This window comes from Hylobates moloch, unplaced genomic scaffold (genome assembly GCF_009828535.3).
Source record: "Hylobates moloch isolate HMO894 unplaced genomic scaffold, HMol_V3 SCAFFOLD_14, whole genome shotgun sequence".
Lineage (NCBI taxonomy): Eukaryota > Metazoa > Chordata > Mammalia > Primates > Hylobatidae > Hylobates > Hylobates moloch.
Window position 1 is genome coordinate 2568078 of NW_026652289.1, and position 25137 is coordinate 2593214.

Below are 25137 nucleotides of genomic sequence, written 5' to 3' on the forward strand. Positions count from 1 at the left end.
TCGGCTCTCTGAGGAGGCGACCCTCAGCTCAGTACAAGAATCCAGGCTCTGAGGCCCGCAGGCCGTGGGGGGATCCTGGCTCCAGGGTCCATAACAGCCAGGCCCCTGCCTCCCACAGCCACTGTGATGAGTCACCGGGTCCCGGACCCTGTGGCCGATACTGTGAGGCCCATCAGAGTGTGAGCTGTTAGCGACAGTGTCCATTACCTGCTCCCACAAACCCCAAGAAAGTCAGGATCAGGAGAGGTGATCCGCTGGCAAAGACGCCCAAGACAAAACTGAAGAGGGGAGACAGGAGAATGGTGGCCCAGGACAGGAAGTTCAGTAGGGTCCACGGCCTCCGGGCAGGCTTAAACTGCTCCCCTGGAAACACGCCCTTCTGATTATATATCTCCTGGAGTGCGTCCTAGAAGAGTCGACAGAGAAAAAGGAAGCGTGAGGCTTCTTTACAAGCTATTATTTCAATGCAGGAGAAGATTGTTGGCAAAGAAAAACGACTCAACCTAAAAAAAGCGCCATATCAATTAAGAGGACAAATCACAGAAGCTGCAGGTGGGAGGCGAAGCTGTTTTTGGAGAATCGCTGGTAGCATCAAGAGCTCGCGAGCAGATCAACCCTTTGACCGAGGAAGTCTCCCAGGAAAATGATAGGTCAAGAGAGCAACGTTGTGAATACCAACATCTGCCTGCCCAGCACTGCCCAGGCCACCCGCCACGTCCCACCCCTCCCACGAGCCAGAGGCAGCGGGGGTGGCAGGTGTGGCCTGTGTGAGTCCCGCGGCCTGGATGCAAATCCCTGCAAAGCGCACTCTCAGCTGCACGGCCCACGGAAAGTTCCTTAACCTTGCCTACCTCGGTTTCCTGGCCTGGCGAAGGAGGCTAATGAGGAGCTGGGAGGAGAGAGGAGCCTGGCCAGGGCCACCTGCAGAGGGTTCTGTCTCTGGTGGGAACGTCAAGGGCACAGGCTGGCAGGAAATCAATCGCCACGCCTCATAGAGCAGACACTCTGCAGCCACTGCCCATGGGCGGGGCAGCCCGTGGGACTCTAGGATGCTTGGGAAGTAGTGAAGGGCACCATCAACCCTCTCTCTCTTTTTTTTTTTTTTCTTTTTGAGATGGAGTCTCACTCTGTCGCCCAGGCTGGAGTGCAGTGGTATGATCTCGGTTCACTGCAACCTCTGTCTCCCGGGTTCAAGCGATTCTCCTGCCTCAGCCTCCTGAGTAGCTGGGATTACAGGTGCCCACTACCGCACTAATTTTTGTATTTTTAGTGGAGACAGGGTTTCACCATGTTGGCCAGGCTTGTCTCGAACTCCTGACCTCATGATCCACCCACTCGGCCTCCCAAAGTGCTGGGATTACAGGCGTGAGCCACCACACCTGGCCAACCGGCTGTCTTTTAAAGGTGGTTGGAGACTATTAGCACTGAGCTCACTGGCTTCAAGAGATTTTATTTTTTCTAGTTGATCTCTTCATGGTTCTCAGCTTCCTGCTGGAAATTGGGCTTGGGGTGCCCCCTGCCAGCCGCACACTGTCTCCCTGCAAAGGCAGGTGTCATCGTGTCCTGGCCACCCCTGAGCACCCAGCTCCCTGCCTCTGGAATGTCTCCGAGTGTCCTGGCACACACATATTGGCTGTGTGCTTCTTGAACTATGTTGTTTGTATAAATTCAAACTTCAAGCCTGTTGGAGGGCAAGCCTGTAATTATGAATTCCTAGGCAGACTTTCTTGAGCCCAAGAGGAGAAAGGCAAGTTTCAAGGCCATTTCTCTGTGCTGGGAGGTAATTTTCTTTTCCAGTTTAACCTTCCTGAGGGTCCAATTCTTAGAGGGTCCCAGCATCATGTGGGGTTTTCGGTTCTAATGTCCCACCTTGAATGAGGGGAAATCTTTATTTTCTGTTTCCATCACAGCTCGAGACTTCGGGGGTGGGGCAGGCAGAAAGCACCAGCTGGGCATGGTGCTGCTGGCTCCCAGGCCCAGGACCGTGTTTCAGCCCCACCTCCCTTTTCAGTCCCGGAGATTTCCGTTTTTTTTTTTTTTTTTTTTTTTTTTTTTTTTTTTTTGAGACGGAGTCTCACTCTGTTGCCCAGGCTGCAGTGCAATGTGGCGATCCTGGCTCCTGCAACCCCCACCTTCTGGGTTCAAGCGATTCTCCTGCCTCAGCCTCCCGAGTAACAGGGATTACAGGCACACGCCACCAAGCCCAGCTAATTTTTGTATTTTTAGTGGAGATGGGGTTTCACCCATGTTGGTCAGGCTGGTCTTGAACTCCTGACCTCAGGTGATCTGCCCACCTCGGCCTCCCAAAGTGCTGGGATTACAGGCATGAGTCACAGCACCTGGCCAATTTCCCTTATTTTCTTGAGAGCACATTAATGCATTTACGATGATATTTTTTACACCCTGGGAGGATTTCCTGGTTATCTCCTCTCCCACAGGGCCGACAGTGGAAATCGAACGTCCCATGCATTTGTGTGCATAAAACAAAGAGAAAGTAGTTGTTGGGCTGAGAAAGCCGTGGGGGAAAGAAATAAGAACTGAGTGTGGTTTTCAAAACAATGCTCTAACATCCCTAATTTGTTTCTATTATACAAGGAGACTAGTGACCATCTATGTCTGTTACATACCTGTAATTTCTTTTAAGAAAATGAAACAAATGTGACCAAGTATTACCAGCCATAGTCATACAGGCATCCTGTTACCCTTCATACTTGTCTGTAGCTTGTTAATTTCTCAAACATTAAGAAAAAGGTGTGGTGGCTCATGCCTGTAATCCCAGCACTTTGGGAGGCCGAGGCCGGAAGATTGCTTGAGCCCAGGAGTTCAATACCAGCCTGGAAACATAGTGGGACCTCATTTCTACAAAAATAAATTTTTTGAATCATTAGCTGAACATGGTGGCTCACGCCTGTAGCTCCAGCTACCCAGGAGGCTGAGGCAGGAGGATCGCTTGAGCCCAGGAGGTCAAGGCAGCAGTGAGCCAGGATCGCACCACTGCACTCCAGCCTGGGTGACAAAGTGAGACCCTGTCTCAGAAAACAAAACAAAAGCAAAAACAAACAACAACAAACAAAAAAACAAAGAAGAAATGAAAGAAGGATCAGGAGTATTTGGGACCTGGGTGGCACTCCTGTCTCCCATGGAGCTCCCACGTGTCACCTGCCTGCTCGCCAGCACCCCTTCCACAGCCTCTTCAGGAGACCAGGACCCTGAGCGGGAGCAGAGCCTGCTTACCTTCTCCTGGTACAGTTTATGAAGCCACTGAGCTGCTTCCTTTTCATCCAGCGGGATGTCTTCCAGAGGAAATCTCCTGTTTTATGAAAAAGACTCAAGGTAGGGTGAATCCTCACATGACCTCACACTAAAAAGAGGGCACAGGGGAACATGTCGTGTGCCAGGGTGGCCTGTGGGCCCCACTCGTTCTATCACATCTCACTCTCAATTTCTTTTTTTTTTTTTTTTTTTGAGTTGGAGTCTCGCTCTGTTGCCAGGCTGGAGAGCACTGGTGCAATCTCTGCTCACTGCAACCTCTGCCTCCCGGGTTCAAGTGATTCTCCTGCCTCAGCCTCCCGAGCAGCTGGGACTACAGGCATGCGCCACCACGCCCAGCTAATTTTTTTCTTTGTATTTTTTTTTAGTAGAGACGGAGTTTCACCATGTTGACCAGGATGGTCTCGATCTCTTGACCTCATGATCCACCCGCCTCGGCCTCCCAAAGTGCTGGCATTACAGGCGTGAGCCACTGCGCCCGGCCTCTCACTCTCAATTTCTAAAAACAAACATTAAGTGATCTTCTCCTCAGGCATTTGCCCTGAGTACACAGTCAGCCTGGCGTGGCGGCGAGAGGCCAGGATGTGGCTTTCTGTGCAGGGTGGCGGCAGCGTTAACCCCAGGGTGCCCACGAGTGATTTAACCGGGCAGGCCACGCCCCTGGCCCATGAGCAGGGTGGTCATGTATGAGCTCCCGAGAGTTCTGGTCTTTCTTAATATGTTCATTCTTTAGAGACAGTCATGACTGAGAGTGTCTTTCATTAGGCAAAGAAGATTATTTCACAAATGAAATCCACTTGCTTCAAATATGAAAAGTATTAAAAATGTAGGCATTTTAATCTCCATTATGAAATAGCTGATTTCAGTTTGGACACTAATTTATTTACATAACTAATCTACCAAGTGGATTAGCAGCCCACAAGTTGACATGTCTACTTGGTAAGATAAGCAGGGTAATTACCTGACAAATCTAATTGGAAAATTTTAAATAAGTAACATGTTACATCTCTTATTTTAAAAGTCAGTTGGAATTTGAGTAAGTACACGGGGTAAGCCACTCACATATAACATATTAAAATCTTTTAAATACTTTTAAAATTTAATAAGAACACCAAGTTTGCCAGCTAGGATGACAGCGGTGATTCTAAGGCAGCAGCGATACTGTGTGTACGGGAGCTGGGACTCAGGGGCTGCCACGTCCACAGCGCCTGTCACTGAGCCACACAGCAAGACGTCAGGTAGGCGTGACCTGTTTTCACTGGTGCCCAGTTCTCCCTTCCCTCTGGGCAGTTAAGAAAAACACACATCTGAACAAGATGGCTACTATTCAAAACAGGCTATTCAGGCTATTAATTTATATAAACAGGCTGTCTATATAAATTAAACAATAAAATTAAAAACACACTGATATAAGAACAAAATTTGGCTCATGTGTCTGAAGAGTTTTCTTAGAACATGAATGTACTCTTTCATTCAAAACAATTATGAAAGTTATACGAAATTCAGAAAATCTTGCCTTACAGTCAAACTGATTAAAATTAAATTCATTTTCGGCCGGGCATGGTGGCTCATGCCTGTAATCCCAGCACTTCGGGAAGCTGAGGCAGGCAGACCACGAGGTCAGGAGTTCGAGACCAGTCTGACCAACATGGTGAAACCCCATCTCTACTAAGACTACAAAAATTAGCCAGACGTGGTGGCATGTGCCTGTAATCCCAGCTACTCAAGAGACTGAGGCAGGAGAATTGCTTGAACCAGGAGGCGGAGGTTGCAGTGAGATGAAATCGCACCACTGCACTCCAGCCTGGGTGACAGAGCGAGACTCCGTCTCAAAAAAAAAAAAATCATTTTCTATAAAATTTTATTGAAAATTAACTTCAACATTAACAAAAATAAAATGTGGTTTTCTCTTAAAAACAAAAACAAAAACAAAAGGAAAAGAAAAACACATATCCCTGCCTCCCACAAGTCGCTTCCGTAAGAGAGCATCTTAACAGCAGGCGCTCAATGCTGCCTCTTCCCTGCGACGGCTGTCGGAGAATCGCTTTGCTAAGGAAGGGGGGCCCCATGCCACCAGGCGGGGACAGCTGCGCTGCCCTGAGCACTGTCTGGGCTCATCGTGGACCTTTATGAGGGAGAAGCAAATCGCTGCGTTGTAAGCCAAAAAAAAAAAAAAAAAAAAAAAAAATTAAGATACACAGGTAGGAACCTGCTGTCCACGGGCAACCGCAGTGCCTCCCAGCGCCCAGGAGGGGGCGACGACGCACCTCAGAGCGGGAAAGACCAGGCTGGAGCTGCGGGGCCCACCGGCGAGGTTTCCGCAGCCAGCTCCACGCTCTAGGGTCACGCGCCTCACGCTTCTGTCCTAGGAAATGAGGAACTGAAGCTTTGGTGGATGGGGATTCCACCTATGGATCCTCACCCCATCAGAAGTGAAAGCTGAGTCTCGTTACAACACAAGCACATGCCAGCACACGCCACACACCACACACATGTAATTTATACACACACCACACACACGTGCACATTTATAATTTATACACACCACCCCCACATATATGATTCATATACACACACCACACACACCACACACACATTTATAATTTATACACACCACACCACACACATCACATAATTTATACACACACCACACCACACACACACCACCCTCACATATATGATTTACTACACACACACACAAATATAATTTACACACACCATACTTCACACACCACACACACATTTTATGCACACCACACACACATCACACACACCATACACATATGTAATTTATACACACACCACACTATACACACACCACCACACACATCGCCCCACACGAATATATAATTCATACAAATTTTTACACACATACCACACACGTATAATTGATACACACATATATAATTTATATGCACACTATACTGCACATACCACACCCATATACAACACACACATAATCTACACACAATGCACATACGTACACCACACATGCACACGTAACACACACACCATGCACACATCACATATACCACACACAATACACACCACACATACACATCCCACATGAACACACACACACCCACACATACCCCACATACTATGTCTGTTATATACATTATGAAATATATAAACATAAGAATTAAAAATAAGATAAAAAGTAAATATAAAAATTCTATTTTTTTCTGCACCCCAGGGTGTCACCCTGAGCATCTGCCTCCTGGAGCTGACTCAAGCCACTTGAAGGCCCTCGGCCCAGAGGCCAGCCCTGGGGACAGGAGAGCCCTGCAGCTGTCCTGCATACATTGGCCCTGCCTCCCCATGGCCCCGGGCATCGCCACCAAAGCAGGAGGAAGGAGGGCCAGCCCCATGCTGTGGGGAGCCTGGTGCTATGATGGCATGGCTGCAGGCGCGCACGGGGACACTGCTGCTGCTCCTCAAACAGCGAAGCGGTGAGTGACCTGAACAGCTGAAGCCTTACAAGTTCAAAGCGAATATTTATTAAAATATGATCGGGCAAAATAAAGGCAGCGGCAGGCAGGACGGCGGATGAGGAGTCTCTCCGTGGGCAGCTGCGGGGTACCCGAGGCAGAGGCGCCGTGCCGCTTGGTGGGTGGCCGGGCTCCTCCATGGCCAGTGCTGACCTTGGGCAGCTACTCTGACCGCCCAGCCTCGGGCCACCACTAACCACCCACGGATGAGAGCAAGACGTGCCTCCAGGGCTCCTCTCGTGAAGATGACTGAGGCCAGCTGTGGCCAGCATCTGGCACAGGGCTACCAGCTGCTACCATCCCCTCTCATGTCCTGTCCCAGCCTGCCATCTGGACCGTCCAGGGCCCCGGTCAGTCACCGCAGCCTCCATGGTCCACAGTGGCTCAGAGCTCCCTCCCAGGGGTTTAGGCACATAAGGGAGAGAACTCTCAGCTCGTGGCCCCACTGACCGCGGGTCGGGAGAAGAACGCCTCCACCTGTAATCAGCCAGTCCTTGCACTTCAGAAGGGAGTGTTACCTAGCTTATGTTTATGTTCACAAACCCTTCCTGGAAACCTCCTATAGTGCGGCAGAAGAACTGGGTGGTGTAGTTTTGCTTTCTTTAATTTGTACATGCTCAGGCTCTTGAGATTAGAATGTAGAGGGCCTGTGGCCACCGTGGGCAGGCTGGGCTAACCAGGACGCACACTCAGTGGGTGGTGGTTGGATTGCAAATATGGAAACACACATAGTGACGGCTCTGTGCAGCTTTACACATGGCAAGGAGGGCCCTGCCTTTCCGCACACACTTGAATGAAACCAGAGACTGACGAGCTCAACAAGGGCCATCCAGCGCACGGTTTCTTCGTGCCTCCAAGGCCTGCCTGAAATGACGGTTTGTGCTGGAATCCAGGTCACAATCCCAGCCTGTGTTTTAAGTCCACAGGATTTCTGGGTGGATTTTCTCCTCTACGTGAGCCAGAGAAGCTTGGAGAGTTCAAGGGCAGCAGTGGCTTGGTGGCGGCACCCACAGCCCTGACTGTGTGGGGGAAGAGACACGCTGCCCTGAGGAAAGCCGCTGGCACCCTGCAGAGCAAGCCCCAGGCTCCTCCTAGGGGTCTAGACACGCCACTCCCATTTTATTTCACTGGGACAGGACAGGGGCCCCAGAGCGTTGAAGCCCCAACTCTCAAGACGGGGTTTGAAAAGGGCTCTTCGGCCCAACGTGGTGGCTCACGCCTGTAATGCCAGCACTTTGGGAGGCCAAGGCGGGCAGATCACTTGAGGTCAGGAGTTCGAGTCCAGCCTGGACAATATGGTAAAACCCTGTTTCTACTAAAAAAATATGAAATTAGCCAGGCGTGGTGGCTGGCGCCTGTAATCCCAGCTACTCAGGAGGCTGAGACAGGAGAATTGCTTGAACAGGGAGGCGGAGGTTGCAGTGAGCCAAGATTGAGCCACTGCACTCCAGCCTGGGCGACAGGGTGAAACTCTGTCTCCAAGAAAAAAAAAAAAAATCAAACAGGCTCTTCCTTTCCCTTCAACCACTGTCTCCTTCAGACACTGCGGTCCCTCGCGTGCTGTGGCTGCCATCGCCAGGGCCAGCAGAAAGCCACTCCCATCACCAGTGCTGCTTCAGGCCTGGGGCTCTGCAGGGGGTCCCACCCTGCCCACCAAGAGACCTGCCTGGGTTTCACCCCTTGGTGAGAAGTCAGCACCATATGCCCCCCAGGTCATGTGACTGCAGGCCCCAGGAGACTTACAGAGCCCAGTGGGGCTTGTGACCAGGCCCACGAAGGGACAGAGCATCTTACAGAGGGAAGTGCCGGGGCTTCCCAAGGAGGCAGAGGGAGAGGACGGAGGTGGCCCCGAAAGCCAGGTCAACAATTTCCCCAAAGGAATGAAACACACCGTGGGCAATGGTGAGTCTCCCCACGCATCCCCCGTGTCTCCGTGTCCTCTCCGTGGCCTGCTTCCTGAGCCCCGGACGAGTCCTACAGGGCCTCTCCTGTGTCTGCTCAGCGGGGCAGGGCTGCAGACAGGCCTTCCGTGTGAGTTCCACCCCTCGGGGCTGTGGGACATGGGGCCTGGACCCAGCCACCCTCCTGGCCTCTGCCCAGCGCAAGCTCATGAAGGTATGGGGGGGGGGGGGGGCGGCGCAAGAGCCACAGGGTCTGGCCTCACCTCACGCACATGTCCGCCTCGTACTTCTTCCCGTAGAGGATCCCCAGCAGGGACGGGTTCTTGTTTCCTCTGAAGTTCAGGGTTACGTCATAGACAGCTGCGACTGTGGGAGGAGACGGGAGGGTGGGTGACTCGGCCCAGGCGGCTGCATGACCACTGCCAGAGGGAAAAGCAAGTTCCACCTGGGACCCGGCCCCGTCCTGGGGAGAATGCGTGAGGGGTCTGGCCCCGTCCTGGGGAGAACACACCAGGACCTCTTCTCCGAGTTTTCTTTCCCTGTTCTCCTCTGTTGGTGAGGGCATTTAGTGGCTGACGTTTCCCATGGGTACTGACGCTGTGAGTGTGACCCTGCTGTCTGGCTGTTTTCTGTTCTTTGTCCCTTTCTTTTATTTCGACTCCTTTTGGATTAATAAGATATGATAATGATTATTTTCCCTTCATAAGGTTTTGCATTATGTATTTTTTATTAGTTGTTTCTCATTAATTAGCATTGTATCACCTCAAAACCTGACGCGGGAACCTTGCGGCGCCGACCCCCTCACTTGATTCCTTTCGTGGGAATCTTGCAGCGCCAACCCCCTCACTTGATTCCTTCCGTGGGAACCTTGCGGCGCCGACCCCCTCACTTGATTCCTTTCGTGGGAACCTTGCGGCGCCAACCCCCTCACTTGATTCCTTCCGTGGGAACCTTGCGGCGCCGACCCCCTCACTTGATTCCTTTTGCACTTTTGCTCTTCTGTGTTTCACATGGAATGCACTCTTTTTTTTTTTTTTTTTTTTTTAAGAAATCACTATTTTCCGTGAGCATAGCGGTGGCCCCGGCTCGGGCAGTCTGGGGCTTACCCGTCCCCCGGAGGCACTTGACCGCGGTGGTGAAGCCCTTGGTCCGCGGCAGCAGGTGGTACTTGAGGACGGGAAGCCCCTTAGCAGCCGCCACCTCCATGCTGACGCGGTGCTTGGTCTCCGTGAAGCGCGTCCCCTCGCAGTACAGGAGAAACTAGGATCAACGCAGAGACAGGGTCACTCCACAGAGCAGCTGGGGTGGATGCATGTCCAGGCCAGGCCTGCCTCTCTGACAGGCAGCAAAGGCTGTGGCTGAATTTGTGGAAATCTTGGAACCACTTTAGCGAGCAGCATGGGTTATGACTGAAAGGTGCTTTTATTCTAGGGCCACAGTCTGCACTCCAGTCACACACGTTCACTCACACAGGAGAGCTCTCCAGAGAACTTTCCAGAAAGAAGTGAAACATGAAGGTGTGTTGGGGCAGCAGCCTCTGATCAGTGTGAAAACAGAGAGGGTTTCATCCACTTGCCACAGCATGAGTTAGAAATGTTAACAGCGGGCCAGGCACGGTGGCTCACCCTGTAATCCCAGGACTTTAGGAGGCCGAGGCGGGTGGATCATGAGGTCAGGAGTTCGAGACCAGCCTGGCCAACATGGTGAAACCCCATCGTTATTGAAAATACAAAATTAGCCAGTCGTGGTGGTGTGTGCCTGTAATCCCAGCAACTTGAAGGCTGAGAGAGGAAAACTGCTGGAACCCGGGAGGCAGAGGTTGCAGTGAGCTGAGATCATGCCACTGCAGTCTAGCCTGGGCGACAGACTAAGACGCTGTCTCAAAACAAAAAAAAAAAGAAATGCTAACAGCAGGCTGGCAAGGTGGCTCATGCCTATAATCCCAGCACTTTGGGAGGTCAAGGTGGGCTGATCACCTGAGGTCAGGAGTTTGAGACCAGCCTGGCCAACATGGTGAAACCCCATCTCTACTAAAAATACAAAAAATTAGCCAGGTGTGGTGGCATGCACCTGTAATGTCAGCTACTTGGGAGCCTGAAGCAGGAGAATCGCTTAAACCTGGGAGGTGGTGGTTGCAGTGACCGGAGATCGCGCCACTGCACTCCAGCCTGGGCGACAGAGCGAGACTCCGTTTCAAACACACACACACACACACACACACACACACACACACACACACACACACCAAAACGAACAAAAAAAACAAACCAAAAACAAAAAAACAGAAATGCTAACAGCACAGGCAGCCCATTTTCCAAGACAGACCAGGAAGAAGGGACAGAAAAAGGAATGGGGACGCACACTGAGCAGGGCGGGCAGAGCCAGGGCTCACTGGGGGAACCCTGCCCTGCCCCCACCCCCGCTAGGTCCCCTTAGGATGGCCTGGTCAGAGCTGGGATTGCGGTGAGTAGCAGGCAGGTGGCCCAAGAGAAGCCTCCACGCCTGCAGCTCGGATGGGGGAGCCATGGCCCCATGGAAACAGCACCCCGTGTGTAGAGGCTCTCGTGGGGTTTCCCAGCCTGGGATGTGGGCAGCGGTGCGTCAGGAGTTGGTGTGGCCTCCTCCTGGCACGCAGGGTGTCAGGCTGCTCCGCGCACTCACCCACATGTACTCGGGGTAGTCGGACAGGCGCCTCAGTCCTTCCACCACGGTGTCCCGGTCCTCCTCCCACTTCCGCTTGCAGAACACGATCTCCAGAAAGTACCACGTCCAGCCGATGAGGGGCACGTAGAGCAGCTCCTTCTTAGCGAGGACTTTGGAGCTCTGGAGGGAGGAGAAGGAGGGGCACCTGGCACTTCAGCGTCGGACAGAGGCCAGGGGCTTGGCCAGGCTCCCGCTGCACCCAGCTCCTGTGTGCTGTCGCTCTAGGAGTCACGGCTTTGTGGCTCAGGGGGTCTGTTGTGAAGGAGGACCTGACTTCTGAGGGTGAGTGGTTTGCCCCAGAAATGAGGAAACTGAGGCTCAGGCTTGGCTGGGAGGGCCCTCGGGGAGGGTGGGTGGGCCGGATGCAGAGGCTGCCAGGCTTCCTGGGGGTGGCCTGGGGTGCTGCCTCACACAGGGGCTTTGACTGCAATGAAATTCCTCTGCCAGCATCGGGGAGTAGTTTAGGTTTCATCCGAGGCAGCTTAGCTAACGGAAGTGGTTCTGCAGGGATGCAGGTGGGGTCATCTCAAAGGTAAAGGCCATGATGAGAAAGGAGGGCACAGCTCAGGGACAGCTGAGGCCCTGCGGGCCAGGGCCCCTCAACCAGCCAGGCACCACTGCCCAGCTCAAAGAGACGCCCTAGGAGAAACACCCAGGGACTCGGACCCCAGGGGCCTCCCCGGCACCTCCTCAGGGACTCCCCTGCTCCCCTAGCCCTTTCCCTGGGAAACCTAAGGCTCCCCCAGCTCCTCTGCTGGGACCCCCACTGCTCCACCCAGTACCTCCCCCACCCCAGGGCCCTCTTGCTCACCCCAGCACCCGCCTACTCCCCCAGATCCTCCCCGGGACCCTTGCCACTCACCCCCAGCACCTCCCCTGGAAGGTGCTCACCCTAGCCTCTCCCTGGGACCGCCCACTCACCCCCAGCCCTCCCCAGGACCACCCCACCCCGCTCACCCCCGGCCCTCCCCGGGACCACCCCACCCCGCTCACCCCCAGCCCTCCCCGGGACCACCCCACCCCCAGTCCTGCAGGGACCCCCTGCTCACCCCCGGCCCTCCCCAGGATCCCCCTGCTCACCCTTAGCCCTCCCCAGGTCCCCGCTCACCCCCAGCACTCCGAAGCGCTCACACATGGTCCACCCACAGAGGAAGTCAATCTCGAAGTTGTGGTTGAGGATGATGACCGCGTGCTCCTTCCCGAAGCGCTCCACCGTGGCCTCGTCCGTGAACAGCGTGCACTCCGTGCAGGACCACCACTCCAGCAGCATGACCAGTTCTGCGGACAGAGGGAGGCCATCGGCACCGGTGGGACCCCTCCTCCTGGGATGGTCAGGGCAGGGAGCGCCCGCAAGAGACACCTACAGTATTTTTGTCCAGAGCGGAAGTCTCTGCTAAACATGAGTTTTGATGACTTACATTGAGTATGTTTTATGAAATTACAATGACCTTCTCTGAGCAACAGTTGGGAGGAGACAGACAGAAGGTAGCAGCAGAAACGGAGAGAACCGCCACTCTGCATGGAGACGCTGATCTTTACACCCAATTACCATTCTCACGTGCACCTTGGTGTGGCCGAGTACTGCACAGCCATGCCCCGCGAGAGGTGCAGGAGATGAAAAATGTCACTAGATGATTAAGAAGCAGAATACAACCATTGTATGTCTGCAGAACAGACAGTGGGGAAAAATGAAGAGCTAAGAGTGGAATGGAACCATAGATGACAGAGTAATAGGAATTATATTTTCTCCTAAAACTTGCTTTGGGGTTACGCTGGTTTTCCACATTTTAAAAAAAGCCATGTGAGGCCTAGCCCGCCCCCAGGAAGGCTGGCTGGAGGTGCTCTATGGGGCTTGCTGCTAGGCAGGTCGCCACAGGCCTGCGGGGCCCCCAGAGACAGCAGGGCGCACCTGACCCTGTGGGTGCTGGCATGTGAGGGGTGCCAGTCCCGGCTTTGAGTGCTTGTCCCCACCCCCCCCACCCAGGGGGTCTTGGAGCCTCCTCCCTCGGTCTCTTCCCCTGGCTCCAGCCTGGTGGGCTGAAGACACTCTTTCCGGAAGTGTGGAGGGGCTCGTGCCGGGAGCTCTGTTTGCAGGCAGGAGACCTGTGCGCCTGGGAGGACTCTGGGGATGCTGGGAACGCGGCATCGTCTGTCTCCTAATGGGGACTCTGGGACGCCCTCATTCACCTTCAGGAGAACTGCAGGGCTGAAGAGTTCCACTGTGAGAACTGGGCATCTTTGTCACACGCGGGCCTCAGAGGGAGTGAATCCCATTCAGAGGGCCGTGTAGGGAAGGGCAAGAGGGAGGCCAAGCAGGTGGGCCTGTTGTCGGCCACCAGAGTCTTGTGCCCCCCAGCCAGTTGTCCGGGAAGGACGGCCCCACAGAACCAGGACGTGGCTTCCAGCTCAGGACGGCCTCAGGCTTCTCGCGCTGGACACCAGCCCAGCTCTGAAGTGTGGGCTTTCTGCAAGGCCATCGCCTGGGGCTTCTTTTCTACCAGTTATTTATAAAGGACACTAGAGACCAATTCCAAAGACATCCTGTGCGGGTGAACGAGGGGCCGCTACCCGAGATCATGCAGCTCAGCCCAGGATGGCCAGAGACGCCTGCAGACAGTGTGCAGGTGCAGGGAAGTGTCTTCCCAGCAGTCATGATGCCGCGTACACATGCAGGCGAGCAGAAAGGATGCAGAAAGGAGAGAGGGAACTCAGGGTTTGTGGGGACACCAAGGGACCCCAATTCCTTTAAAAGAGAAAGGTCGCCTGTGGGCAGAGGCAGTGGACAGGAGGAAATCCTGCTTGTGGGGAGAAGACCCGCTGACCAAGCCTCACAGCAGGCCTGCCCTGGCAGGGGCGCCCCCACCACTGGCTCACCCCTGGCAAGGGCTCGAGACCTCTGCCTTTAGGGTCATGCCCGGTGAGGGCTGGAGAAGAGGAATGAACTGAACGGGAGCCCACACAGCCAGCCAGACACAGGCACACTCCCCATGAGTGTTCTGGAAAGACAGGCTGCGCTGTCTGGAGAATGGTCCCATCCAAAGGTCACCTGTGGCAAGCCCAGGGGCAGGTGGCACTTTTCCCTCGCCATCGGCATGCGAAGGCGGCCTTCAGCAGATCTCAGGACCCCTCGGCCGACTCTGGCTAACTGCAGACAGCTGTCAGGACAGGCATCTGTAAACTGTCTTGCAGGGTGGACGGCGCCTAAGCCCGACATGAAATTCCTTTTATTGTTTCCTTCACTCAAATATATGCTTCCCTAAAGCACAATGAGTAAGCCAGCCATAGCCTGTTTTTCAACCACGGATTTTAAAAAATCTAAAATTCTGGCCGGGTGCGGTGGCTCAAGCCTGTAATCCCAGCACTTTGGGAGGCCGAGACAGGAGGATCACTTGAGGCCGGGAGTTCAACACCAGCTGAGGAAGCATGGCAAAAGCCCATCTCTACTTAAAAATACAAAAATTAGCTGGATGTGGTGGCGGGCACCTGTGATCCCAGCTACTCGGGAGGCTGGGGCATGAGAATCACTTGAACCTCAGAAGATGGAGGCTGCAGTGAGCCAAGACTGCACTGCTGCGCTCCAGCCAGGGCAACAGAAAGATTCTGTCTCAAAAAAAACAAAAAACAAAAAAACAAAACTTAAAATTCACCCAATAATAGTAACAATTTATCGAGCATTGCTGTGTACCTGCTGTGCACATTGATTTAGGCTTTACAATACAGCTCAAAGGCAGGTGGCTTTGTCTGTACTCTGCAGATGAGAAAGCTGAGGTTTAGAGACTGCAGCCCTGACCAAGGTCAGCAGGGAGTGAGGAGCCTGGGCCAGGCTGTTTAAACGGCTCCAAACCTGCACCCTTCACCACAGCACCTATAGCTCTACAGGTCAGATGACAGCAGAGACACACTGGCAGTGAGTTCAAAATGGGCAGCAAGAAGGCACCTGGCATTAAAGAATGAGAACAGGAATGAAGAATTGAAAATAAAACAGTGGTTCAGGGTCATTAAAAAACACTGTGGCTGGTGCGGTGGCTCAGCCTGTAATCCCAGCAGCCCAGCAGGCTGAGGCAGGAGGATCACATGAGCCTAGGAGTTGGAGACCAGTCTGGGCAACATGGCAGAACCCTGTCTCTACAAAAAATACAAAAATTAGCTGGCCATGATGGTGCACACCTGTGGTCTCAGCTACTCAAGGAGGCTGAGGTGGGAGGACTGCTTGAGCCCAGGAGGCAGAGGTTGCAGTGAGCCAAGATCACACCACTGCACTCCAGCCTGGGCGACAGAGCAAGACCCTGTCTCAAAAACCAACCAACCAACCAACCCACCGTGAGGCCTGCTCCTCACCATGCGCCCCTGAACTGGAAAAGGCTTCCACATAGCTCTGCCTGCAGAAGGGCTCCCACAAACGTATTCATGGAAATAAATCTAAGTGGAGAACATTCCAAATCCAACCAGTCACAGACAGAATTCACATCCCCACGCAAGACCGGCAGACGGAGAGGCCGATTATCTCCGTTCTTACTGAGGTGCTTTTCTTGTGTATTTGTGGTCATCCCAAGTATCTGGGAATTTTATACTGATCTTCTTAATGTATACCTCAATATTCCTTATTTTAATGCTTTTTTTCCTACTTTCTTGCATTAAAAAAGAGATTTGCCTTTTTTTTCTTTCTTCATCTTTTTCTAATACTTTGGAAGTTACGTTTGATCTCTCTTTTTTCCTACCCTATACTTAACAAAGTTACCATTAAAATCTGAACCTGGGCTGGGCGCTCACGCTTGTAATCCCAGCACTTTGGGAGGCCGAGGTGGGCAGATCACCTGAGGTCAGGAGTTTGAGACCAGCCTGGGCAACATGGTGAAACCCCATCTCTATAAAAATACAAAACAAAAAATTAGCTGAGCGTGGTGCAGTCTCAGCTCACTGCAACCTCCACCTCCCAGGGTCAAGTGATTCTCCTGCCTCTGCCTCCTGAGTAGCTAGGATCACAGGTGCCCACCACCATGCCAGGCTAATTTTTGTATTTTTAGTAGAGATGGGGTTTCACCATGTTGACCTGGCTGGTCTTGAACTCCTGACCTCAGGTGATCTGTCCACCTGGGCCTCCCAAAGTGCTGGGATTAGAGGCGTGAGCCACTGCGCCCGGCTGAGCCCTGTTTTTATTTTACATACGGCTTAGATGCATCCATCTCCTAATTTCTTTGGCTACCATTCTTTCTTGAAAATTAGACCCTACTTGTATAATTTTCGTTCTTACTGAAACACATCCTTAAAAAATATTTAAGTGAAGATCTATGGGCAGTAAAAGCTCTCATTTTTTTGTTTACCAAACACTTTTTATTTCATTTGTACTCGTGAACGGCACAGGGTGCTAGGGTCGGCGATTTTGCAGCACACTGAGGATCTTCCACCTTCTCCTGCCTCTGCTGCCTGCCGTAAGAAATCTGCTGTCAGCCTCACTGCTGACCGTCCAGCATGGTTCTCCAGCTTTCTTCTCCAGGGAATCGAAGACCTCATCTTTTTTTTGTTTTGTCTTGAGACAGAGTCTCACTCTGTCGCCCAGGCTGGAGTGCAGTGGTGCAATCTTGGCTCGCTGCAACCTCCACCGCCCAGGTTCAAGCAATTCTCCTGCCTCAGCCACCCCAGTAGCTGGGATGAGACACGTGCCAACAGGCCCAGCTAATTTTTGTATTTTTAGTAGAGATGGGGTTTCACTATGTTGGCCAGGCTGGTCTCAAACTCCTGACCTCAGGTGATCCTCCCGCCTCAGCTTCTCGGAGTGCTGGGATTGGAGGCGTGAGCCACCGCGCCCGGCCCCTCCTTGTCTCTGATGGTCTGTGGTGCCCCAGGGCCTGCCTAGGTGTGGATTTATGTGCATTTGCCCTGCTTGGTGTACATGTGCTCCCTGCATCTGAAGAATCGTGCCTTCGTCGGTTCAGGAGGTCCTCAGGCATCCTCTCTTCCCAGGAGGCTTCTCCTGTTCTCTCCTTTGGGGGCAGGGGCCAGAGCCCTATTTTATGAAGCTTCTCATTCTGTCCTTACGTCTTTTCACTCCTGTTTCACATTTTTCACCTCCTTTGCTGTCACTGGATGATTTCTTCACATTGATGTCTGGTGTACCCATTCTCTCATTAACTGTGTCTAATCTGATACAAAATCCATCCATACGGTTTTGCTTTAAAATATCTACAGTTTTCATTGATAGCAGTTCTACTTGGTCTGTAAGTTTTTGCTTTAAAATACCTACAGTTTTCATTGATAGCAGTTCTACTTGGTTCTTTTTCAAGTCGGGGCACAGTGGGTGGTCTTTGGTCTACATCTGCTGTTTACATTGCCATTCTTGATTATGAATTCATATTTAATTTTTCTTAATCTGTGGGATTCTTCAGGCCTAAATGAGAGACTTTCTCCAGAGTGTACTTTCGTTTGCCTCTGCTGAAACCCAAGGGTCACTATTACCCTAGCTTGTCTCGTGCCCTCGCTCAAGAGTCCTGGTTTAGCTTCAGCTCCCTCTGCTACAGCTGCCCAAGGGTTAGGCTCCTGAAAGGCAGTGCTGACATTCCATTTCTGCACACACCCGGTTTTTGCTGAAGGGATTTGGTGGAAGGGTGGAGCTGAGGGGTTTTTGTTTCCTTACTGTGAGCCTAGAAATGCATTAAAAAGCCAGTTTCAGGCAGGATTTAGCTGTTTTGTAGTATTTTAGCTTCAGAATACTGCTAGAAAGTAGGAGTCTGTAATTTAGTTTTCATCAGTTAATATTTGCCCGTTTTGTGTGTATTCATCTTATCCAGTTATACTCATGAATAACTCATTTGTATATTTTATATTATAGGATTTCCAATTCTCCCTTCCCACACAAACAAGCAGCAGCCTTTTATTTAAAAAGAGAAACAAACTGGCCAGGCGTGGTGGCTCACGCCTGTAATCCCAGCACTTTGGGAGGCCGAGGTGGGTGGATCACGAGGTCAGGAGATCGAGACCATCCTGGCTAACACGGTGAAACCCCGTCTCTACTAAAAATGCAAAAAATTAGCCGGGTGTGGTGGCGGGCGCCTGTAGTCCCAGCTACTCAGGAGGCTGAGGCAGGAGAAGGGCGTGAACCCGGGAGGCGGAGCTTGCAGTGAGCCGAGATTGCACCACTGCACTCCAGCCTGGGCGACAGAGCGAGACTCAGTCTCAAAAAAAAAAACAAGGGAAAAAACAAACCAGGGTGTGAAACTATAACACATTTAAGACAAGCTAGTCTAAGGGCTGGGTTACTAGTCTCTCTGCAGACAGTGGGGTGTCACAGGCATGGAAAGTTAGCTGACATAAACAGCCTTTTCAGCAGTGCTACCTGCTCCTGAATTGGAAGGAGATCGTGGAGACAAGGTTACAGGCCCACAATTTCCCACGAGACAAAGTGTCTGCACTCGCCGTTTCCCACATGAGACAAAGTGTATCTGGGACCGTTTCCCACATGAGACAAAGTGTCTGCACTCGCCGTTTCCCACATGAGACAAAGTGTATCTGGGACCGTTTCCCACATGAGACAAAGTGTCTGCACTCGCCGTTTCCCACATGAGACAAAGTGTATCTGGGACCCACCGTTTCCCACATGAGACAAAGTGTATATGCGCTCATGCAAAAACATGGAAACAGCATGAGTGTGTGAAATAAAACATAAGAATCCCCTCCTTTCTCCACTCCCTGGATATCAGCATCATGCAGTTTTCTCGGGCGTCCTTCTGAGATTTTTTTCTTTTTTCTCTTTTTTCTCTTTTTTTTAGACAGAGTCTTGCTCAGTTGCCCAGGCTGGAGTGGTGCAGTGGAGTGATCTCGGCTCACTGCAACCTCCACCTCCCAGGTTCAAAGAGTTCTCCTGCCTCGGCCTCCCGAGTAGCTGGGATTACAGCTGTGCACCACCATGCTCAGCTAATTTTTTGTGTTTTTAGTAGAGACAGAGTTTCACCATGTTGGTTAGGCTGGCCTTGAACTCCTGACCTCAGGTGATCCACCCGCCTCGGCCTCTCAAAGTGCTGGGATTACAGGCGTGAGCCACCATGCCCGGCTCCTTCTGGGATTTTTCAACACATGTACACACCACACACACAGCATCCTTTCTTAAGACACAAAATGAATCATAGCATACTATGGACTTTGCTGTATACTTCCTTTTTCGCTTAATACTGTACGGGCAAGATGAAGGCTCTCCATGATGGCCGCAGAGGGTCCCTGTATGGGTGCAGCATAATTAGTCTCCAGTGACAGGTGCTTGGGTTGCTTCTAGTTTTGTGCTACTATAAAACCCATACAATAATGAGAATACCTGTGATAAAATGAGAACACCTGTCCAGTTGCACACTTTTGCACACGTCTCTGTAGGTTGCATGTTATTCTGTAGAATTGCTGAGTTGAAAATTGCAACCACTTAAACTGTTGACAGCCACTGCCAAACCACCCTCCAGAGATGTGCCTGTTCATGTCCCCACGACGCCCAGTGTGAGCAGCTACCTGTCCACAGTGGGTGTTGTTACCAAGCCTCTGAGTCTCTGTCCACATGACAGGTAAAGATCGGTTTCTCTATGTATAATACACATACACACAGAGGCACATATGGACAGACACACAGCTACACATGTGTTTGATATGCAGGGAGGCAGGACACCTTTTCTTTCAGGGATGCATGCTGAAATACACTTCAGCATGCTCTGGTGTCAGCACAGTGTGGGCAGGACACACGAGGGGCCATGTAGGGAGCTGTTGGAGCTTGGTAACGGGTAAACAGAACTCAACATTCTCCTTACTTTTGTTTGTTTAAACAGTCCCATATGCTCTGGTAAACCGTGGGAAGCTGCCATTGCTGTGGGTCAGAATGGTCAGACTGGCACGTCACACAGCTCAAGCTAAGGCAAAGAGGTAGCCGGGTGCCTTCCTACAGCCTGCCAGCCAGATGGCCTCGGTGCCTCCTGCACAGCCCTCACTTCCTGCCTGAGAGCCCACGGCTGCCCCGTCCACGGTCCCGCGCCACCCCCACGGGAGCCCCAGGCAGCAGGGACTGGCCCGGCAGACACTCACGGCTCCAGAGTGAGTAGGCGAGGCGGCAGTTGAGGCGGCGGTAGAGCTGCTTGCTGACCGGCCAGAGCGCCAGCGTGCACAGCTGGACGAAGTTGATGACCAGACCACTCACCACGAAGACAAAGCCGACCAGCAGGTGCAGCACGAACTGGGTCTTCAGGAAGGCCAGCAGGCCCATGGCGCTGCTTAGGAGCGGGTGCACGGCCCCTCGCTGAGGACAGCCGTCCTGCAAAGACAGGGACAGGGACAGCGTCAGGGTGGCCACGACACGCTCACACACGGTGCATACCACACTGCAAGCACCATACCACAAACCACACACACACTGCACACACCACACCACACACACTGTAGCACAAACCACATGCACCACGGTGCAAAACACATACACCACATCCCACACCACTGCCCCACACAGCCCCATACCCTCTACACCATACACTCACACACACACACACACACACACACACACATTGTACCACACACCACATACTGCAACACATCCCCCCACCCCATGCACACTCATATGCACCAGTCTCACACACACAACACACACCATACACACAAACATGCTACACTCACACATGTACACACTCTCCCATGCAAATCAGAAAGAAAAAACAAAGACTAGAAGAAATACACCCAAACACTGGCAGTGATTAACTCGCAGGGAAGGCATCATAATTTCTATTTAATTTAGTATCTCGTTTAAAAGATCCAAACTGCACAATCTCTGCAAACAGAGCCAGGAGGCCACAAACCCCTCGGCGTGGGAATCGATGCTTTTCACTCCCACGCTCGTGTGCGAATTTTAAGCTTGAAAGATTTCTGTTCTGGTTTCCTGCACAAAGGGAGCGACTCCCCAGGGGCTCCACCGGCTCCCCCTTTCCTTCTACGCACATCCCACAGTTTCAGTGGGGAAGTCGGTGCCCCCCCCCCCACTCTTGGCAGCACTACTACTGAGCGGCCCTGCGAGCCCCGTGTGGAGGGGGAAACCCGCGACCCCCCGTGTGGAGGGGGAAACCCGCGACCCCCCATGTGGAGGGGGAAACCCGCAACCCCCGTGTGGAGGGGGAAACCCGCGACCCCCCATGTGGAGGGGGAAACCCGCAACCCCCGTGTGGAGGGGGAAACCCGCGACCCCCCATGTGGAGGGGAAACCCGCGATCCCCGTGTGGAGGGGGAAACCCTGGCAGTCAGGCTGGCAGTGCTGCCAACCCCTGACTTGGTCCTCTGGAAAGGCACTGAGTGCACTCCCATGGTGGGCACGGGGGCGGGCTCTGGAGTGGCACCAGCTGGCCCTCCACATTCCCAGGGAGGCCCCTGTTCCACGCCACCAGCTGCCCCCACTGTGGCCATTCTTGCACCCAGAGCAAGGCTCTCCATGGACGCCCACCCTACCTGCCCATGAAACCCCCTGTCCCGACTCCACAGAGTGCCCTCCGTGCAGGCCCCGCCCTCTGCCTCTCAGGGATTTGCAGGTGCTGCCTTGAACGGCACTCAGGGGCCACAGATGCCAGTGTCACTCCCACCACCCTTGGACGTTCTCAACCTATGGGGCGTTAAAAGTCACCTCTCCCAGACGCTGGGCCCTTGGCTCCCCGGAAACCGTGGGGACGAGAGCTCTGGTCATGGTTTAGAAATGGGCCTGAAACGCTTTCGCTCCTCCCCTCAAACGGTGGAGGGTCCTCTTCGCTTTCTGACTGTGGCCTGGACTTGGTCATCGCATCTGATGAACAGCCTTGCAGAAATGGGCTACATGATTGCCAAGGCTGGGTCACAGAAAGGACGGCTTCTGCCTGGCTCTGTTCCCAGGATGGCCACATCACAAGGATGTGTGAGCGGCAGGTCCTGCCTGCGCGGAACGGGCTGACCTCATACCCCCGAGGGGGCCACCTGGGAGGCAGGCCCTCTGGCCCTGGTCAAATCTTCAGATGAGCCCAGTCCTGGCCTCAGCTCACCTGCAACCCCACAGCACCCAGCTAAGTCGCTCCCGAATTGCTGACTCCACAAACTGTGGGGTTAAGGAGTTTTACTGTTTTATGCCACCACACTTTGGGCTGATTCATTAAAGCAGCAACAGGAAATTAATACCCTAGACAGAAAGGGCAGAAAAGACAAGGGGGCAACAAAAACACTTTTTATGGGCTTTACTTGTTCCACGGTCTGCGTTGAACACCTCTCACGTGTTCCCAGACTCTTGGACAACCCCAGCGGGATGCCATCACTGCCCCAGGTGACAGGTGAGCAAACAGAAGCACGGAGAGGCTTAGTGCATCACACGGGGCCACACAGGGAGTCAGCAGTAGAGCCAGTGCCAGTCCAGGCAGCGAGGCTCAGAAATCAGTGCTCGCCCAGACACGCTGCAGCCCCCCAGGGTGGGCAGGGGCCCCTTAGAGCAGAGCCTCAGACACGTTGGGCAGACCAGGCTTGCTGTTTCAGAACGCCTTTCTCGAGCTAGAGACGATGTATTCGACCAGACCTTGAGTTGTACAGGGTGGGGGCCGCCCTGCAGCCTGGCCCCCATCTGGCACACAGCAGAGCCCCAGGAGACCAGGCGGTCCTCACCCGGGGCACACATCACTCCACACTGGCCCAGAAGAACCAGGGTCCCGAGAAGCCTGCTTGAGGGCCAGCACATCAGGTGTGATGCTCTGAGAAGCAGACGCCCAGGCTCCACAGCAGACCTGCTGATTCCATCGCTAGGGTGCAAAGTACAAGAATCTGATTTTTTTTTTTTTTTTTTGAGACAGATTACCTCACTGTTGCCCAGGTTAGAGTGCTGTGGCACCATCTCGGCTTGCTGCAGCTTCCTGGGTTCAAGCAATTCTCATGCCTCAGCCTCCCGAGTAGCTGGGACCACAGGTATGCACCACCACGTCCAGCAAATTTTTGTATGTTTAGTAGAGACGGGGTTTCGCCATGTTGGCCAGGCTGGTCTCGATCTCCTGACCTCAGGTAATCCACCCAACTCGACCTCCCAAAGCTCTGAGATTACAGGTGTGAGCCACCGTGCCCAGTCATGAAGTTTATTTTTAAAAATCAGATTCTCAGCTGGGCGCGGTGGCTCACACCTGTAATCCGAGCACTTTGGGAGGCCGAGGCAGGCAGATCACTCAAGGTCAGGAGTTGGAGACCAGCGTGGCCAACATGGTGAAACCCCATCTCTACTAAACACATAAAAATTTGCCGGGTGTGGTGGCATGTGCCTGTAATCCCAGCTACTTGGGAGTCTGAGGCAGGAAAATAGCTTGAACCTGGGAGGAGGAGGTTGCAGTGAACTGAGATCACACCACTGCACTCCAGCCTGGGTGACAAGAGTGAAACTCCATCTCAAAAAAAAAAAAAAAAAGAACTTCATCCGGGAATAAATAACACACGATTAAGATGGGCTTGCTGAGTGTCCGTGCATAGCATTATGGGTGTTAACAAGCTGAGCCGCCTGTGACCCCACCACGCTGCAACAGGGAACATTGTCATCCAAGTCCTTCCCCACCCAGCCTGACAATGCAGATCAGCCTTCCAGCTCTATAGGTTAATTTACCTTTTCTAGAGTTCACAAACACAGAATCCCATGGCATCTGGCCCAGCCGGCCCAGCGCAGTGCTTCTGAGACAGCCCCGGGACAGCACCCAGGGGCGCATCCATGGCTGCTGAGTGACCCCCACAGCGTGGACGTGCCACGGTGATATGCTCCCTGCTGACAGGCAGCCGGCGCCCAGCCTTTGGGGGCCACAGACAGAGCCGTGATGCACATTCACGTCCCAGCCTCTGTGTGGATGAAGCTTCCCCTTGAGAATCCACTTTATCAACCGTCCTTGGTGTCATAAAGTGGCCAGTCCCTGGTCCATCACCTGAACCTCTGGGCTAGAAAGTCTACGCAGAGACTCCCCAGAGAGCCCACGCCTGCACTCTGGTACATGTTTCTCCTGGCCCGGGTGCCACACAGCACTCAGTGCCCCCAGAACTCTGGTGTCTTGGGTCCAGCTACACTCACAAGAAGTCTCTGCGGCACTAAGCCCCAAAAAGGGTGAATGGAGCTGACCAATGTCAGATCAGAGGGGCTGGCTTCAGCCCCGGAGCCCAATTCCAGCAGCAAGTCCACCACCCTGCTGTGTGGCCCAAGGTCACACCGGGACAGTGTCCCCCAGCTGTCTGCATGGCCCACAGCCTTCTGACGTGCTTCCTCGCAGAAGGCCACCTGCCTGGATCATCAACCTCTACCTCCTGGAGGTCCTGGATACGGAGTCAAAACACACGTCTTCATCACTTACTACGGACCAGACTCCATTCCGAGGAACATCTGCTGTTCGCCTCCTTGATTCCAGCCAGCGGAACTCAGGGGGTTTCCCGCCCGCCTGCCCCCACAAGAGCGCCCAACACCATTTCCCTGGGTCATCGCCATGTTTCTGTCCAGCCAGCAGTGTAGTCTCACTCATAGACCTCGCAGGTCCCCCGTTCCACCTCCCCGCACCCAGCCCGCCTGGACCTCCTTGATAAACCTGACTGCGCAAACCTCCAATGGCAGCAGGCAGAGGCCGCCTCCCTCCCTGCCGAAGCGTGATGGTGAGGAAGGTGCCCTGCTCAGCCACACCGGTCCCTGCCTCCAGCTTCACAGTCCTTCGGGCTGGCAGAGTAGGAAAGCACTGGGGGGGCCTGGACTCAGTGGCCCCCAAGAGCATTTGCTCATGAGCCCATTAGAGCAATTTTTAGAAAATTAT

The 25137-nt window shown here is 53.2% G+C and overlaps 1 protein-coding gene across 3 annotated transcripts in view; it reads right to left on the minus strand.

The window, feature by feature from the left end:
* The window catches only part of AGPAT3 (1-acylglycerol-3-phosphate O-acyltransferase 3), a 123070-nt gene that overhangs the window by 5727 nt on the left and 92206 nt on the right, over positions 1-25137 (minus strand). For 2 of the 3 annotated variants that reach the window (XM_032175211.2, XM_032175212.2), the window contains exons 3-9: positions 20417-20642; positions 12474-12643; positions 11324-11485; positions 9769-9922; positions 8926-9028; positions 3235-3310; positions 208-406 (exon numbers count right to left, since the gene is read on the minus strand). In XM_032175211.2, the coding sequence (XP_032031102.1) occupies positions 208-406; positions 3235-3310; positions 8926-9028; positions 9769-9922; positions 11324-11485; positions 12474-12643; positions 20417-20594 (1042 nt within the window). In that variant the 5' untranslated portion in view covers positions 20595-20642. Of the gene's footprint in view, positions 1-207; positions 407-3234; positions 3311-8925; positions 9029-9768; positions 9923-11323; positions 11486-12473; positions 12644-19490; positions 20347-20416; positions 20643-25137 lie in introns of those variants that run through there. The other variant, XM_032175216.2, reaches the window with a different exon arrangement.